The sequence below is a fragment of the Catharus ustulatus genome, chromosome 23 (assembly GCF_009819885.2).
Source record: "Catharus ustulatus isolate bCatUst1 chromosome 23, bCatUst1.pri.v2, whole genome shotgun sequence".
Classification (NCBI taxonomy): Eukaryota; Metazoa; Chordata; class Aves; order Passeriformes; family Turdidae; genus Catharus; species Catharus ustulatus.
The window spans coordinates 2,216,474-2,232,911 of record NC_046243.1 but is presented as its reverse complement, the minus strand read 5'-3'; the positions used below and the strand labels follow the sequence as shown (position 1 = coordinate 2,232,911).

At 54.4% G+C, this 16,438-nt stretch overlaps 3 protein-coding genes across 6 annotated transcripts; 2 read left to right on the top strand and 1 right to left on the bottom strand.

Moving 5' to 3' along the window:
* The first annotated feature begins 530 nt into the window (after window positions 1-530).
* Window positions 531-6,659, top strand: KLHL11 (kelch like family member 11). The gene is made up of 2 exons (XM_033078876.2): window positions 531-1,021; window positions 1,214-6,659. Exons 1-2 carry the CDS (start codon window positions 531-533, stop codon window positions 2,823-2,825), a joined length of 2,103 nt encoding a protein of 700 aa, XP_032934767.1. The 3' UTR covers window positions 2,826-6,659.
* KLHL10 (kelch like family member 10) lies at window positions 3,090-11,217 on the bottom strand. 3 transcript variants are annotated; one of them, XM_033078878.2, is made up of 5 exons: window positions 10,363-11,217; window positions 9,157-9,643; window positions 8,446-9,063; window positions 7,842-7,991; window positions 3,090-7,328 (listed from the first exon to the last, which is right to left on the bottom strand). In XM_033078878.2, exons 1-5 carry the CDS (start codon window positions 10,506-10,508, stop codon window positions 6,957-6,959), a joined length of 1,773 nt encoding a protein of 590 aa, XP_032934769.1. In that variant the 5' UTR covers window positions 10,509-11,217; the 3' UTR covers window positions 3,090-6,956. The 3 variants fall into 3 exon arrangements, with proteins under 3 accessions (XP_032934769.1, XP_032934768.1, XP_032934771.1); XM_033078877.2 differs by having other exon boundaries at window positions 8,446-9,643; XM_033078880.2 differs by lacking the exon at window positions 7,842-7,991 and having other exon boundaries at window positions 8,446-9,643.
* NT5C3B (5'-nucleotidase, cytosolic IIIB) lies at window positions 10,474-16,370 on the top strand. Of its 2 annotated transcripts, none has more exons than XM_042779925.1 (9): window positions 10,474-10,527; window positions 11,721-11,819; window positions 12,262-12,331; window positions 12,738-12,784; window positions 13,230-13,315; window positions 13,503-13,592; window positions 14,605-14,767; window positions 14,888-15,088; window positions 15,334-16,370. In XM_042779925.1, exons 1-9 carry the CDS (start codon window positions 10,474-10,476, stop codon window positions 15,442-15,444), a joined length of 921 nt encoding a protein of 306 aa, XP_042635859.1. In that variant the 3' UTR covers window positions 15,445-16,370. The 2 variants fall into 2 exon arrangements, with proteins under 2 accessions (XP_042635859.1, XP_032935135.1); XM_033079244.1 differs by lacking the exon at window positions 10,474-10,527 and adding an exon at window positions 11,547-11,600.
* The last annotated feature ends 68 nt before the right edge of the window (window positions 16,371-16,438 follow it).

Genomic DNA, 16,438 nt, shown 5'->3' with positions numbered 1-16,438 from the left:
TGTCCCGGCCTGAGGGGATGGGAGATACGGGGGAGTCCCGGCCTGAGGGGAGGCAGCGTCCCGGGGGTTCCGGGGCTGAGGGGATGGGGGATACGGGGGAGTCCCGACATGAGGGGACGGGGGATACGAGGCTGTCCCAGCCTGAGGGGACGGGGGATAGGGGGGAGTCCCGGCCTGAGGGGACGCAGTGTCCCGGGGGTTCCCGGCCTGAGGGGATGCGGGATACGGGGCTGTCCTGGCCTGAGGGGGCGCGGTGTCCCGGCAGGTCCCGGGGGTTCCCCGACTGAGGGAACGGGGGATACGGGGCTGTCCCGGCCTGAGGGGACGCAGTGTCCCGGGCGGTCCCGGACTGAGGGGATGGGGATCCATGGTGGTCCCGAGCTAAGGGAAGGCGGGGTCTCGGGGGTGCCGGGCCGCGGGGTCTCGGGGGTGCCGGGCGCTGCGCTGGCCGCCGCTCCCCTCCCGGCGCCGCCATTGCCCTGCACCGGCGCTCTCGCTCCGCCAGGGGGCAGCGCCGCGCCCCGCCCGCCATGTCGGACAAGATGGCGGCGGCCGCGGCCTGTCCGCAGCCGCAGCCGGGTCCCAGCCCCGCTCCCGGCCCCGGTCCGGGCCCTCCGGCGGCCGAGGCGGAGCGCGGGGGCCCGCGCGGCGGCGCGGCCGACGGGGATGCTGAGGCGGAGGAGTTCGGGTGCCCGGCGCACTGCTCCGACCTGGCCTGGCGGCAGAACGAGCAGCGCCGCCATGGCCTCTACTGCGACATCACGCTGGCTTTCGGCGGCGCGGGCATGGCCCGCGAGTACCGGGCGCACCGGTCCGTCCTGGCCGCTGCCACCGAATACTTCACGCCGCTGCTCTCGGGAGGGTTCGCGGAGTCGCGCTCGGGCCGCGTGGAGCTGCAGAAGTGGAGCTCGGAGGGCGGCCCCGACCCCGACACCGTGGAGGCCGTTATCGGTTTCATGTACACCGGCACCATCCGCGTGAGCCCCGGCAACGTCCATGAGGTGCTGGAGATGGCAGACAGGTGAGTGCGGCCGGGGCGGGGGCTGGCGGGGCCGCGGCGTCAGAGGATCTCAGGCTGGTTTGGGCTGGCAGCTTGGAAGTTCATCTCGTTCCATCCCCTGCCATGGGCAGGGACAACTTGCACCGTCCCAGGTTGCTCCAGCCTGGCCTTGGACACTTCCAGGGATGTATAACTCCCCTGTTTGTCCTACAGGTTTCTGCTGACACGGTTGAAGGACTTCTGTGGAGAGTTTCTGAAGAAGAAACTGAACCTCTCTAACTGTGTGGCAGTTCACAGCTTGGCCCACATGTATTCCCTGAATCAGCTGGCGCTCAAAGCGCAGGATATGATCAGGAGAAACTTCCATAAAGTCATCCAAGATGAGGAGTTCTACACGTTGCCATTTCACCTTGTCCGAGACTGGCTGTCAGACTCAGAGATCACTGTGGACTCTGAAGAAATCCTCTTTGAGACTGTTTTGAAGTGGGTTCAGAAAAATCCTGAAGAAAGAGAGAGATACTTTGAAGATCTCTTTAAGCTGCTAAGACTGTCTCAGATGAAACCCACGTACCTGACTCGCCACGTCAAATCCGAGCGGCTGGTGCTGTGCAACGAGGCCTGTGTGAAGCTGGTGTCCGAGGCTGTGGAGAGCCATGCCCTGCGCTCTGAGAACCTGCAGTCTGGGAACCTGCAGCATTCCACCTGTCCCACTGCACTGCTGCCACGCTTTGGCCAGAACATGGACGTCATCATGGTCATCGGCGGCGTGTCCGAGGGCGGCGACTACCTGAGCGAGTGCGTGGGCTACTTCATCGATGAGGACAGGTGGGTGAACCTGCCTCACATCCACAACCACCTGGACGGGCATGCTGTGGCCGTGACAGAGTCCTACGTGTATGTGGCTGGCTCCATGGAGCCAGGCTTTGCCAAGACTGTGGAAAGGTACAATCCAAACAGAAATATCTGGGAGCAGGTTTCAAACCTAATCACCAGGAAGCATTCCTTTGGTCTTACTGAAGTGAAAGGCAACTTGTACAGTATTGGTGGACACGGCAATTTCAGTCCAGGCTTTAAAGATGTGGCCATTTATAATCCTGAGCAGGACAAATGGCTGAACCTGGAGTCGGCACCAAAGATCCTGCGGGATGTCAAAGCTGTCTCCGTGGAGGACCGGTTTGTGTACGTGGCCGCCCGCACCCCGGTTGACAGCGACAGCGAGGATGGGCTGAGGGCTGTTATTATCAGATATGATGCTGAAACCAGGCAGTGGCAGGACGTGGAGTCCCTGCCCCTCATTGACAACTACTGCTCTTTCCAGATGTCAGTTGCCAACACCAACTTCTACCACACCGCGTCGTGCTGCCCCAAGAGTTACCCCATAGACAATGAGGAGGCCAAGGGGAAGATCTCCAGCAGGGCCTCGGATGAAATCCTGGAATCCTTGCCCCCCGAGGTGCTGAGCATTGAAGGAGCAGCTATTTGTTACTACAAAGACGATGTGTTTATCATTGGGGGGTGGAAGAACAGCGATGACATTGACAAGCAGTACAGGAAGGAGGCCTATCGCTACTGCGCTGAGCGGAAGCGATGGATGCTCCTGCCCCCAATGCCACAGCCCCGCTGCAGAGCCACTGCCTGCCACGTGAGGATCCCCTTCAGGTGCCTGCAGGGAACACAGAGGTACCCCATGCCGCAAAATCTCATGTGGCAAAAAGATAGAATAAGGCAAATGCAGGAAAGGCAGATGCAGGAAAGGCAGATGCAGGAGATGCACCGATACTCCCTGAGCTTACGGAGGATCCCACGCTCCCAGATCGAGTGCTAGTGTCTGCAGTGTCACACCTGATGAGCCTGGGAAATAAACCTGTTTGTTAGGCTTAATGTGTCTTTGTAAGACGTGAGGGTGTGGATTGGATTTGATGCAGAAGACCAGCATCTGTTGTGTACTGCAAATTCAGAAGCTCAGCAGTTGAGGGTGGGTAGGGATTGAGACACTCCATGAATCTAACAGTATTCCTTAATGATGCCCAGGGAAAAGCTGTAGCCTGCATCGGGCTGTGAAATGTCTCTGGGAGCATTAAGTCTGTTACTTTTCTCCTCAGATCTTTTATTTCAAGGGTTTCTGTAGAGTTAGTCTCTAACAGTTCTACTTGGAAAATCAAAGATCTCTCTTTTAATAATTTAGTGGTTACATTTGTGTGTGCTTGAAAGCACCTGTTTCATTTGCACTTTTCTCTTGACATTCCTTTGATTCTCTCCTCAGTGACTAAACTTCACAGGATTGGTGTTGGTGTACTTGGCTTTCCCAAGCTGGAGGCAAGTGCAGTAGTTCTGTATGAAACAAAAGCACAATCTTTCTTTATGAAATAACTTCAGGATGTTTCTATGTGTAGTAAATATTTTGTATTTGTCTGTTGTAGAGAGGCTGCAGAGTTTGTTTGTAAATGGATGGTTGGATGCAAGACACTTGCTAAAAGAGAACTTGAGGCAGTGGATTTTTTTTTTCAGGTGTATTTGCAGGTTTGAGTCTGTCTCAAACTTAAGAACTTGGTTCAGCAGCCTGAGCGAAGGAGTGACAGCCAGTGATGAGCCACCCACCCACACTGGTAGTTCAGTTTTGTCAGAGTGGATCAGTGAGAGTGGGATTGTTTCACAGGAGTATAGCGAAACCTGAGCTGCTCGTAGGTCTTTTCTCAAATGTTGCACGTGTTTTAATTCTAGTGAAAAGTGATGGGAGAGCCCCTGCTGTTCCCAGCCTGTCTCTGACAATCAGAAGCCTTTGCCCTCCTGCTGTCCCAGGGAGCTCCCAGCAGCTGTGCTGCAGCTCTGTACCAGGTGTTCCTGCAGTGAGGAGAGCTGGGCTTTCACAGTCTCCAAGTGTCTGAATTTCCCCACTTGCTCTGGGGGTGAGATTTAAGCTCATTTAAACACCTTGTGGTATTCTGAGGTGGCTTCTGGTAGATGCAAGTGCCCTGGTTGGCTCTGGATTGCTTCCTGCTGCACTCCCAGGGAACAGAAGTTGGGATAATCCCTTTGGAGTATCCCTGCCTCTCAGTTACCTGTCCCACTGAGCACTCCTTCCCAGTCCAAGAAGCTTCAGGACCCTTTCATTTACCAACAGTTTCAGTGCATACTTCCTACCTCGTTTTCTCCCCATCCTTCCCTTCTTTTGAATGTTCCAGGTTTTTCCATGCAGGCTAACTCAGGATCTTAGGGAAGGGAATGGGAGGAGTAACCTGGGTATTACAAAATTTGTGTAGACAAACCTTTCTGGAAAATCTGTTACTGTTCTTGGTTCACTGATGGTTTGCTGGTGGTTTTGATGTGGATGACTTCTTTGCAAAGGGCTTTTAACCAGTTTGGGGTTTGTTTTGGTCTTAATTGTTTTGCTTCCTGAGCTGCTCATTCTCCTTTTCCAGTTCAACAGGCAGCCCAGATCATATCTGAAACTTGGGTAAGTCTTTCCACCACTCAGTGTGTAAAGGTTTCTCTCATGTGTACATCCCTTAATGCTCCACTTTATGATTTATGGGCCACTTTGATATCAACAACTTGTGAGAGAGTCTCCAGCCTTAGTTTAAAAAACTACCAAACTTGAAATTCTGAACAGTTTGTCTCTGTTTATTCCTCTGTTGTAACCATGTTGTATTTTCTTTGCCTGTTTGGTTCTTGGGGCAGGTGAAGTCTATGCTACTGGCTTCATGCAGGAGGAAATAGGTGAGTTTAAGGTGTTGTTTGCAGGTGGCTGTTCCCAAACAGCTGCTGCAGGCTGTAAGCTGGGTCTGGATGGAGTAGGTGCAGAATTGCTGCTCCTGCAGCAGTTTGTGTTAAAGTGTGCAAACTGAATCCATCGATGTAACAGCAGTTTGTGGGAGCTGATTTTGAGATACTTTCCCAGACTTTGCACCAAAGCAGTGGAGAGTTCACATCCTCCACCCTGCTGAAGCAGCTGGAGGGATTTAACAAGCAGTTGGTGAGTGGTTGGTCACCACCACAGCTCTCTGCAAGCTCTCCTGTAGTCTGTCATCAAATACAGAGAATTTGTAGGGAGAAACACCAAGATGGTTCTTTGAGTTAGAATAGGAACTGAATATTTAATGCATGGCACTGTGCAACAAAGAGGTGAGAACAAACCTTGCAGTCTTGCTTTTTCTAAGCAAAATTGCTATTGCACTTCCTAGGAGGACTTTGGGCTGACGGACAAGCTGTGGCGTTTGCTAAAAGCACTCCAGTGAGAGGCAGTGTGAGCCCAGCCCCATCCCTGGCCAGGTAACCCATGTGTGCCAGCTGCATGCTGTGTGTGCTGTGCTGTCCCTCCATGTGCTCTGGGGAGGAGGGCCTGGCACAGAGCTCCAGAGCTCTCAGTGTTTGCTCTGCCAGTTCTGCAATAGCTGTGAGCAGTTTGGGTTTTTTAGCCTTGAATCCCAGGGGATCAGTGGCGCTGATGTAGTTTGTGATTTAGGGGTTGGGTGATCCATTGCATCACATGATGTGTTGGGAGAATTGCACTCATGGCTCTGGCTGCAGTTCAGCCCACAAGCCTGTGAATCCATAACAATTCCTTGTGCCCTTGACTACCATAGGGTGTTTATCAAATGATCCCATAAACAAAAGCCTGGGAGTTCTTCCCATGTGTTTCTAGAGGCTGGTCAGCTGTCAGCAGGATCCCAGTGTGTGTTCAGTAAGGGTGAGAAGGCTGACTGCTGGCTTCACTGAGGGAAAAGGGCATTGAGGGGAGTTTTCCTCCTCCTTAGGACAATCACAGCTCTACACCTGCCCTGATACCTGCCACCAAACACATGTGACATGTCCTGGCTTTCTGCTCAAAGTACCAGTGGCACCTGCTGGTGGTTGCTGTAGTAACTCCCAGGGGCCATATGTGTACATAATAATTTAAAACTACTTGGATACTCCATTAGTAGCCAGGGGTTGTGTGTGTTTTTAATGACTCCCTTGGACATAGTGGGAAACCACTCCAGAGATGAAGCAAACAGCCCAGTGTTACATGTGCTGTGAACAACTGTACCCAGCATTCTGCTTGACTATTGCAATGGCGTTTTTATCCATTACAGAAAATATTGAAATCCAAATTCTTGGCTCATCTTGTGTGTTGTGGAATACCCTGGTGGCTGACAACAAACCCAGTCCCAAGGAATTAAAACTTTTTATGTTGTTCTTAATACAGCCTTTGTAACAGGATAACATCCAATGGGCTTTAAAAAGGAAACATAAAGAACGTGGTTTGTAGCTTGTATTTATTTTCAGCTCTGTTCACCTTAGGTTGGGGTACAAGCCATCTCCCATTTGACAGTCCTGGGTGGAATTTGATGAAACAGGTGCTCTTGAGAATCTAACCCTGTTACTAATATGAATGTAGAGTGTGGAACTAACGAGCTGTTTGATGACCATTAATAGTCAGATTCTCCTCGTGGGTCCATGCCACTGTGGGTTGCAGCAGCTCTGCTCTCCTGGCATATTAACTGAGGGGCAGCAGTTTCCTGGGGAACAGCACTCCTGTCCTTACCTGTGAGGTAAAGTAGTGTGTGTCATAGGCCCTTTGAAACAGATCCTGCTGTCCTGTTCTTGACCTTAAACACAATGTACTAAAGGCTATTGTAAGAGGTGAATTAATAAAAATAAACCTTTTATTTCTCTAGCATTCTGTTGTGCTTTTGATTTTTTAAGTTGATGTATAGGGTGTGGCTAATAACATTGGGTAATGCTGTTGAGTAAATTTGAGATCCTAATGATCCTTTTGGCCTGTTTACAATTGTTTCTATTTTAGAACAAGAGAACATACTCCCTTGCTGCCATGGGGGACTTTATTACCTAAAGAGAGCTATTTACACAGGCATCCAATGATGGGATGCTCAGAAGACTTTATTAGATACGCAGAACTATTTACACAAGCATCCAGTGATGGCTGATCACAACACTCCTAGCTAAGGGGAACTATTTACAACGGCGAGCTCCGAGTTGAACTGGTGAACAAGAAGTCCATGGAGGAGCTGTGCTGGTAGTAGTGTTGCCTGGCAATGTATTCCATGACGTTGGAGAGCCCTGGCACCACGCAGCAGCTGACGGCGCTGCGGGTGATGCCCATGCTGTGCGCGTCGTACCACTCGTTGGTGTCCTCCTCGTAGCACTCGGTGGCGACGGTGGTGCTGAACCCATTAAAGCCCCCGACCACGAACAGCAGGCCGTCCATCACCTCGATGCCAAAGTTGCTGCGTGGATTTAGCATGGAGGGCACGGCGTGCCAGGCGTTGGTGATGGGGTTGTACGCTTCCACGCTCTGGAGCCGGCTGTTCCCATCGAACCCTCCAACCTGTGAATGCCAAAGGGACAGAGCTTGAAAGGGGCCTTGCCTCAGCCAGATCCTGGCATTCACAGTGAGATGGGAACTGTTCCAGCCTCCCTGGCTGCAGTCTGAGCATGGCAGAGACCATGAGACCTCCAAACATGGCTCTTGCTTATTGCTCCGTGCTCTCTGAGGAGCTTTCCAAAGCACTTCATACAACTGTTAATTTTGACACTTCTCCAGAGGTTGGATGCAGTACATGGAGAGGATAAACAATGGATGAACAGGCCAAAGCCCCTGCTGTGTGCTGCTGATGCTCTTGGCATGGCAGAAATCACATTCTTTGCTGCAGCTGCTTAAACATTGCCAAACACCACTTTCCTACTCAAAAGCGTGTGATGGGTGATAACATTCTCGGGAAGTGCATCAACCGTTCTGGCTCTGACTTCCCTGAACCTCATGTAAACACTTGGCCACCCTGGAAGTCTGGGAGCTGCAGCCAGCCAAAGGGCTGCAGTGCTGGCTGGTGTTGGCCCTTACCGCGTACACGTGGTTCCCGTACGCCATCACCCCAACTCCGCTTCTCCTGCTGCTCATTGGGGCGATCAGGGACCACTGGTTTGTGGTGGGGTCAAACATTTCAGCTGAGCTGAGGCACTGATCGCCATCAAACCCACCACAGATGTACACCTGGGGACAGGAGAGGTGGGAAACTGTGAATTGGGTGGTTAGACCCTTGGTGAGGAAACACGTGTAAGAGAAAATGAATGGTGCAGCAGGATTTTTGGGGTGTTTTGTTTTAGAATGGGAATGGTCTTGTCGTCCTGGTTTCAATGTACTAGCAGTGCAAAGAGCTGATGCCAACAAGCTGACGCAACAAATCTCGCCAACAAGATTTCATCTCTTGATTTTCCAAGCTGCATGACGCAGACAGGCCTGGTATTGCATCTAGGGCTAGGAAAGGGCTGTTGGGCACCAAGTGGGCAGCAGCTCTGGAAGAGTTTTTGTACTCCTGGTCACATCTCTGCCACACCAGGCAGGCTGCTCCAATTGTTACGAATTTAGGTGTTACAAATTTAGCGAAGGTTTATGTGAACTTTCTTCATGCTACAACCCCAGCTGCTCTTAGTTGGGGTTAATTTACCTTTCCATTCAGCGTGGTCGCGCTGGCGTCGCTCCTCTGCTCGTGCATGGGGGTGATCAGGGTCCACTGGTTGGTGTCTGGGTCATACCGCTCCGCCGTGTTGAGCCGCATGTACCCATCAAACCCTCCCATGGCATAGATGAAGTTGTCCACAACGGTGACGCTGACGTAGCAGCGCCGTGAGTGCATGGGTGCTACCTGCTGCCACGTCTTCTGGAGCGGGTCGAACCGTTTGACGATGTTGAAATAATCTGTGCCATCGAATCCGCCGATAACGTAGACGTGGCCTTTCAAATAAGCCGAGCCGTGATAGGCGACGGGGCTCTCTTGCTCCCAGGGGATGTTGAGCCACTTGTCAGTGCGGCCATCGTAGGTCTCGATGGCGCTGGTGGCGCCGCCCCCGCTCCAGCCCCCGATGGCAAAGAGGATGGCGTAGGGCAGGCGCGGCCGGGTCAGTGGGTTGGCGTTGACCGAGGAACTCTGGCCGTAGGAGTTCAGGTCGTAGATTTCTGACAGGGCACTGATGATGAGATCTTTGCAGTTGGCATTGTCTTTCACATACTCGTGAGCTTTGACGTTGTTCATAAAGTAGTCGGATTGTAGGAGTGCCAGTCGAACCTGAAACATGCAAGGAGGAGGTTGGAGCACTAATACTGATGGTTTCCCCCTCGGTAGCATCTGGGGACAGCTCCAAAGCTGCACAGCACCCACCTTGCTGAGCAAGCAGGCGATGTGCTGCCTCCTGTTCTGCGGGTCATGAGTGATCCACCTCAGCACAGCCTCAAACACGGCTTCTTCTCGCCGCACGTTAAGCTCATCCTTCTCAATAATGTGCGCCAGCTCCTCGGCAGAGAGGTCTAGGAACTCCTCGGACACCTGGGACACCTCCTCGAAGTGATGCAGGATGTACACGCAGGCAGCTGCGCGCAGGTCGGGGCAGTGGTAATAGTCAGTGAGTCTGCAAATGCCAATGCAATTCTCAAAGCACAGCCTGGAACTGAGGAACTCACAGCACAGGCTGACGATGCCCATGACATTGAACTGATCTGCTGCAGCCAGCAAACTCTCAACGTTGTCCTCTGTGATCGGTACTGTCCCAGTGTAGGCGTAATTGATGATGAGACCCATCATTTCAGCTGAAATGCCAGGGATTTGATAGACCATCTTGTCTGCGCTGTCCCAGTTGGTAAACAGAGTCCTGAAAACATGGTGTTGCTGTGTTAAACCCTGCCCCTGCATCCCCTGTGCTCCCCTGCCTCCAGTTTTGGCACTAGTAGGAGCCATTCTGGGAGGCCTCATGGTTTCCTGATATTAATGTTTTACTTGCTGGTTGTTTGAAAAGGAGACACAGCCTCTGGAGCATACCAGAGCTGGAGGCAACAGGGCAGGAGGTTTCACCTGAGAGGAGCAGAGGAGCAGGATCCCCCCACTGCCTGCTGCCCATGCTGTGGGGATGAGCCCAGGACAATGGGGGGTCTCTGGGAGCCAGTGCACACAACCAGGGCATGTTCAGTCTCTCACCCACCAGCATCCCAAGTCCCTCTCCCCAGGGCTGCTCCCAATCTATTCATCCCTCAGCACAGCTTGGTACTGGGGTGGGGTTGCCTCAACCCAGGTGCAGGACCAACACTTGGTCTTGATCCCCAGATAGTCACAGGGTGTGGGGAGGGCAAAGGTGCCCCATGGCAGCTGGGTCAGGCTGGCCAGGCTCCAGGCCTGCACTGTGTCTGGGGCTCCTCTGACACCACTGCCAAGAGCCACTGATATGTGGATTAATCCTGGTGTTCAGGGGGGTGTGGGGACTACGGGAAATCACTTGGTGAGAGATTCAGTGCAGGTGGAAGTCCTGGAGAAGTGCTGAGGCAGGGTGACCTCAATCAGGGCTTGTCCCCATCCCCTTGTGTTTCAGCTACTGACCTGAAGTAGATACTGCAGCAAGAGAGGATGAGCTTGTGAGCCTTGAATTCCACCCCATCTACACTGATGATCACATCGCAGAATCTCCCTTCCAGGCGGAGCTCATTGGAGATGCTGCAACTCCTATCGCTCATCTTCCTCTCCATGTTGGAGGATGAACATTTGGTAGGTGCCAAGCTATCCCGCACGTTGGAGCCAGAGGCAGTGGACCTTGCTGAGGTGTGTAGAGCACTCTGGTGTTGTCCCCAAACATCCAGCCCTGAACCCCCTTGCTGGCTCTTGGATTGTGCCCCATAATGACATCACAGATGCAGAGGTGACCCAGGCCCAGCATTCTGTGGTTGCCCCCAGCTTTTGCATCCCTATAGCCTGGGTTATGCTGTGTCCTGGACCTGTGTTGGTGCTTGCTTGGAGTAAAACCAGCCCTGTGACTGATCCCCTCCAGTAATACCAGCCCCCAAATGTGGGCATGAACCACTGCTGAAGTGTCTTGTGCCACCTTGCCCGGGAGGAAGCTGAGGTACACTCCGGCTCTGTCAGTGCTGTCACACACGCTGTCCCTGCTGCTTTGTCACTGACCTTGTGCCGGGAAGGTTTAGGTTGTATATTTGGAAATGTAGGGAAGTCTTTTTCCCCGATTTGACTGCCGATCCTCATCGCTGGAGGTGTTTAAAAGCCTTGTGGATGTGGCACTTAGGGACATGGGTTAGTGGTGGCCTTTGCAATGCTGGGGGATCGCTCTTTAGGGCTTCTCCCCCCACCAGTGCTCCGTGGCTCGCTGTTCTCGGTGTCCCCGGGGCTGCGGAGTGCTTCATTGCCGGGAGCCCTTCGGACATGAACGGCCCGACCAGCGACTTTTTTCTTTTTATTTTTTTTTTTTTTTTTAACATGTCTTTCGCCTTCCCGTCGCGAGGGAAGCGCAATCGCCCGGTCGGAACTGCTGCGGGCACGGGGCGGAGCGCGGGAGGATTCACCGGCCCCGGCAACCACTGAAGGCTCCCCGAGCACGGCCCGGCCCGGCCCGACCCGATCCCGACCCGGCCCCGCGATCCCGACCCGACCCGACCCGACCCGGCCCCCTCCGAGCCCAGCCCGGCCCCTCAGCCCAGCCCGGTCAACACAGCACGGCCCGATCCCGACCCGGCCCGGCCCCCTCAGCCCGGCCCGGCCCCTCAGCCCGGCCCCGTTCCGGTCCCGCCCCGCGGCTGCGCGGCCGGGCGAGCGCAGCGGGCGAGATGGTGAGCGGGGCAGCGGGGCTGCGGGCCGGGAGCGCGGCCAGCACGGGCGGACACAGGGGGCTGGAGGGTCTCGGTGCCCCCCGAGCTGGGGGCGGCACCGAGCGGGGTCTCTGCCTGCAGGTGCCCGAGCTGGAGAAAGCTACGGTGCGGATCCGGCAGCCCGAGCGTGTGCGGGGGATCATCCGGTCTCTGCGGGAGCAAGGGGTGACCAAACTGCAGGTACCGGTCCGGCGGTCGGGGAACCGCCCTGTGCATCTCCCCTGCTCTGTCCTTCACCCCTTCCTCATCCCCCGGCTTCTCCCAGCCCTGCGAGGGAGCACCTGCGGCTGGAGGGGGAGAAGCCCCCAGGGAGGGGAGCACGGGGCTGGCGGCTCCCCCCGGACGGAGCTTTTGGCTCTCGGTTGTGAAGCATTAACTGTGCGCCCGTCCCCAAGCCCCTGCTCCGCCCAGCAGGATAAAGCCTTTCGGTGCTGATAAGAGCTCCGGGGTGGGGGGGTGAGGACATCGTGTGCCTCGCTGCTCCGAGGAGCGGCCACGTCGCTGCTCGTCTGTGCTTACAGGAGACTGGTGGTGCTGAGTGCATGTTCTCAGTGGTGGCTCGCTCTGGCCAGTGCAGAATGCACTGGGTCACACATGGATTTGGTTTTCTCCCCTCTTCCAGGTCATTTCTGACTTTGACATGACCCTGAGCAGGTTTGGTTGCAATGGCAGGCGCTGCCCCACGTCTCACAGTGAGTGCAAGGCGTTGTTTTTACTGTCGCTAGTTCTGTTTGGTTTCTATGTTTGTATTTGATGTGGTTCCTGTCATCCCCTGTGCCCTCCTCTGCCAAGCCTGGCCGCTCCGTCCTGCCCTCCCCCACGCAGGTCTGGGTCTCACTGCCTGGTTCCAGCTCCCACTGCCCGCTGCAGGAGCCAGGAGCCAGCTCCTTCATCCCACTGCCCAGGGGCACCGAGGCTGCTGTCTGGCCAAGCCTGTGGGCTCAGGGTGGGAGCCACTGCCTTGGGACCCCACCGTGAGCCTGTGCTTGGGTCACACTGTCACCACGGCTTGTATTGGGAAGATCCAGCACTGAGACTGCTGTAGAAAGTCTATTTGTGATTCTGTGCTGCATCATTGGTGTTTTATTTTCTTTGCAGATATTCTTGATAACAGCCATGTTATCAGCGAGGATGGCAAGAAGAAGGTGGGTACTGCATGTGAGGCGCTGTCTTGGCTCAGTGAGTGACTGTTGAACCTGTCACCTGTCAGGAGGTCACACTGGCTGGTGTGGCAGCTCTCCCAGCTGTGGTGGCTGCCAGGATGGATGGGAAAGTGTCCAGGCTGCATTTCAGCCAGCAGTGACAGAGGAGACGTTAAAAGGGGAACTTGAATTTGCATGTGCAGCTGTGGGTGTTTCAGTTTGATAAGAGGAAGGAGGGAAGGGCTGTCTGTACCTGCAGCATTTGGAGTGAGGTGAGGGCCAGCCAGGCCACTGAGAGTTCCAGGTATGCTCAGAGGGAAGCTGCTCAGTGGCAAGGTTTTGGTTGTGTTTAAGAAGAGCAGTGGAGAAGTTCAGAAATGCTGGTTTTGTTTAGTCTCTTTAGACCTGATATTCACTTTGTTCATTTTCCCTCTGTGTGACACTCCAGCTGAAGGATCTGCTCCACTATTACTATCCCATTGAAATAGATCCCAACCGGACCCTGGAAGAGAAACGTCCCCTCATGGTGGAGTGGTGAGTGCTGTTTGTGGTGATCTTGACCTTGTCCTGACAACCTCTTGTCCCCGAGGACTACAGGACACGAGGCTTGAATCATCCCTGGGCTTGGCAGCGACCCCACAAGGTTTAGTTGTTGTTTCTGACTGCCAAGGGCCTCTGCCTGGGAGCTCTGTCACTGCTGCCTTTCCCACATCAAATACAGGTGGACCAAGGCTCATGAGCTGCTGGTGCAGCAGAAGATCCACAAAGATGACATAGCCCAGATCGTCAGAGAGTCAGAAGCGATGCTCAGGTACGGGCACAGGATGTGGTGTTGAGGTTTGGGCACGGGGATGTGATGCTGAGGCACAGGCCTGGGGATGTGATGCTGAGGTTTGGACACAAAGATGTGATGCTGAGGTGCAGCTTGGCTGCCCACAGCCCTTCTCTCCTGCCCATGTAGCCAGGTCTCTGTGCTGTCACCACACTGCAGCGTGACTGGTGCCAGCCTCCCTTGCTTGCTCCTTGGGGCTGAGTTCTAACGAAGTCAGGACATGAGCTACAGCCTGAACTGACTCCTTGGCTGCTTCCTTCCTGCTCTGAAACCACTACTCCTCTCTTGGGGCTTGGCAAGGAGCAGCTGAGGGGCTGCTGTGCTGGGCACAGCTCCCCATTTGCAAGGCAGGATGCAGGGGCTGTGTGCAGCTCTCTGCTTCCAGCAGAGCTGTGTTCTTGGCACTGAAACTGCCAAGACTTATGCAGTCCCTTGGCTCAGCAGCAGATTTCACCCACAGCACAAAAATGTTGTGCTAGAACTTGCTGCTAAAGCTGACCTGGCACCTGTGGCCATAAGGCTGGCCTGGGGAGCTGGGCTCTGCCAGGTTGCTGCCAGGCTAGGGAGGAGATGGCTTTTCATGAACCCATGCATGGAATTGTGTCCTGGCAGACTGGAGCTGTCACAGGTTGTTCTGATCATCCTCCTGACCAGTCTGACCTGTTGCACATCTCCCACGTGGTTCCTCGCAGTGCCCATCGTGGGTGTGTGTGGGCAGGCTGTGCCCTGTGCCCTTGCTGAGCAGTACCTGATGTGCTCAGGAGATGCCAGGCAAAAGGCTGGAGTGCTCTGTGTTCCCACAAACACCTGCCCAGCTGCTGCACCCACAGCTCTGGGGTTCTGCACAGGGATGACCACGGGGGTGCTGGTGCCACAGAGAGCTCGTGCTGTTGGCAGAGCTCACGTGTGTGCTTCTGTTTGGGAAGTGGTGGGCAGGAGCAGGAGCTGAGCATGGTAACACAGCCCTGTGCAATGGACACTCCTGCTCTAGGGATGGCTTCAAGGAGTTCTTTGATCAGCTGCACAAGAACAACGTCCCCCTGTTCATCTTCTCCGCTGGGGTTGGTGATATCCTGGAGGAGATTATCCGCCAGGCCAACGTCTTCTACTCCAATGTCAGTGTGGTGTCCAACTACATGGACTTCAATGATGATGTGAGTTCTGTGTGGGGAGTGTGAGGGGAGTGGTGTGGGGCTGGGACTGAGGACTGGGACGTGATTAACAGTGACAACATCGGGTTAAGAGCTGTCTGCCTGTCTGTCCCATGTGCTCAGGGAGTCCTCACACACTTCAAGGGCCCCCTCATCCACACCTACAACAAGAACAACAGCGTGCTGCAGGGCACAGGGTACTTCCAGCAGCTGAGCACAAGGACAAGCATCATCCTGCTGGGGGACTCCATAGGTGACCTGACGATGGCAGACGGTGTTCCCAGCGTGGAGAACATCCTCAAGATTGGCTTTCTCAATGACAAGGTGGGTGAGAGGAGCAGTTCTGTGCTTCCCTATCAGCCTTCTCCAGGTGCCAGGCCTGGGGCCAGCAGGGAGGGGCAGGGGGCTGCCCCAGTGATTTGGGCATGTGAGAGATTTGTACGAGTGTGTGGAGAGACCTGGGGGTGTCTGGGAAATGATCAGGGTAGTTATTGACCCCTTTTTGGGTAGTGAGGGCTGTGGGTGGAACATCCTCACCCTCAGCTGATGGTTGTTCATGGTCCTGGCAGGTGGAAGAGCGGAGGGGGAAGTACCTGGATTCCTATGACATTGTGCTGGAGAGCGACGAGACGCTGGACGTGGTGAACGGGATCCTGCGGTACATCCTGACTGAGACATGAGCTGGGGACGTGCTGTCCCAGCTCTGGCACGCAGCAGGCACTGGGCAGGGAGTGTCCTTCCTGGGACAGAGCTGGAGGGGATCTGCTGGTACTGGCTGGGCTCCATCCCGACCTCACTAATGCCCTCAGCCAGCCCTGGAGCAGGAGAGGTGAGATGGAGGAAGTTTCTTCTTTCCCTTTTCCCCAACTCTGCCTGGCTCTGCAGTTTCCCACCCAGAGTGACTCTATCCTGCTCAGACTTCATCCCACTGGGAATTCACTCTTGCCACCTCCTGAGACCATGACAAACCATTCCATGTTTCAGACAGAAATGTTCTGCACTTGCTCCAGCAGCTGAGGGTGGAATGGAGATAGTTTATTGTGGGCTGAGGACAGACCTGGCTTAGATGTGTCACTGTGTTCCTGGCTAAGAAAACAAGTCTCTCTCTCGTCCTGTGTCCTGTGGGCTTCAAAGCTCCTGGGCTGACTCTGGTGCCAGTGCAGCAGCTGGGCTGGTGTGGCCCTGCTGGCCATCACATCACCTGGCCCCACATTCCCCATGTAAACCAGGAGCTCTCTGGCTTTGTGTCGCAGCTCACCCGTCCCTCTTGCACCAGTACAGCTCTTACTGTGGGAAAAAAACCTTTTTCCAGCCGTCCCTGAAGGCCCCAGAGCTCAGCTGCTGCTGCTGCCCAAAGCCAGAAGTAAATTTGTCTGTCAGGGATCAGAGGAAGAGGGGTGGGGGAGGAGAGGCCAGTGGCAGAATTTTGAGTTTTAAGCAATGTTTTACCTGACCATGTTTGTGTACTAAATTTCTGGGCTGATCCTGGTCTCTCAGACTAGAAATAGGAAAAGACCATTTTATTGTTGTATAACCTCTGGTTATGTGGGACTTTGGGAAGAGCAGATTTGTTCTCTGCTTTGGAATAAAAACATAATTGGCTAAAGCTGGGTTGCAGGTGGTTTGTACCTAGCACCAAGGGGCTGGAGCTGCTCTGTTCCCTGGGCTGGCACT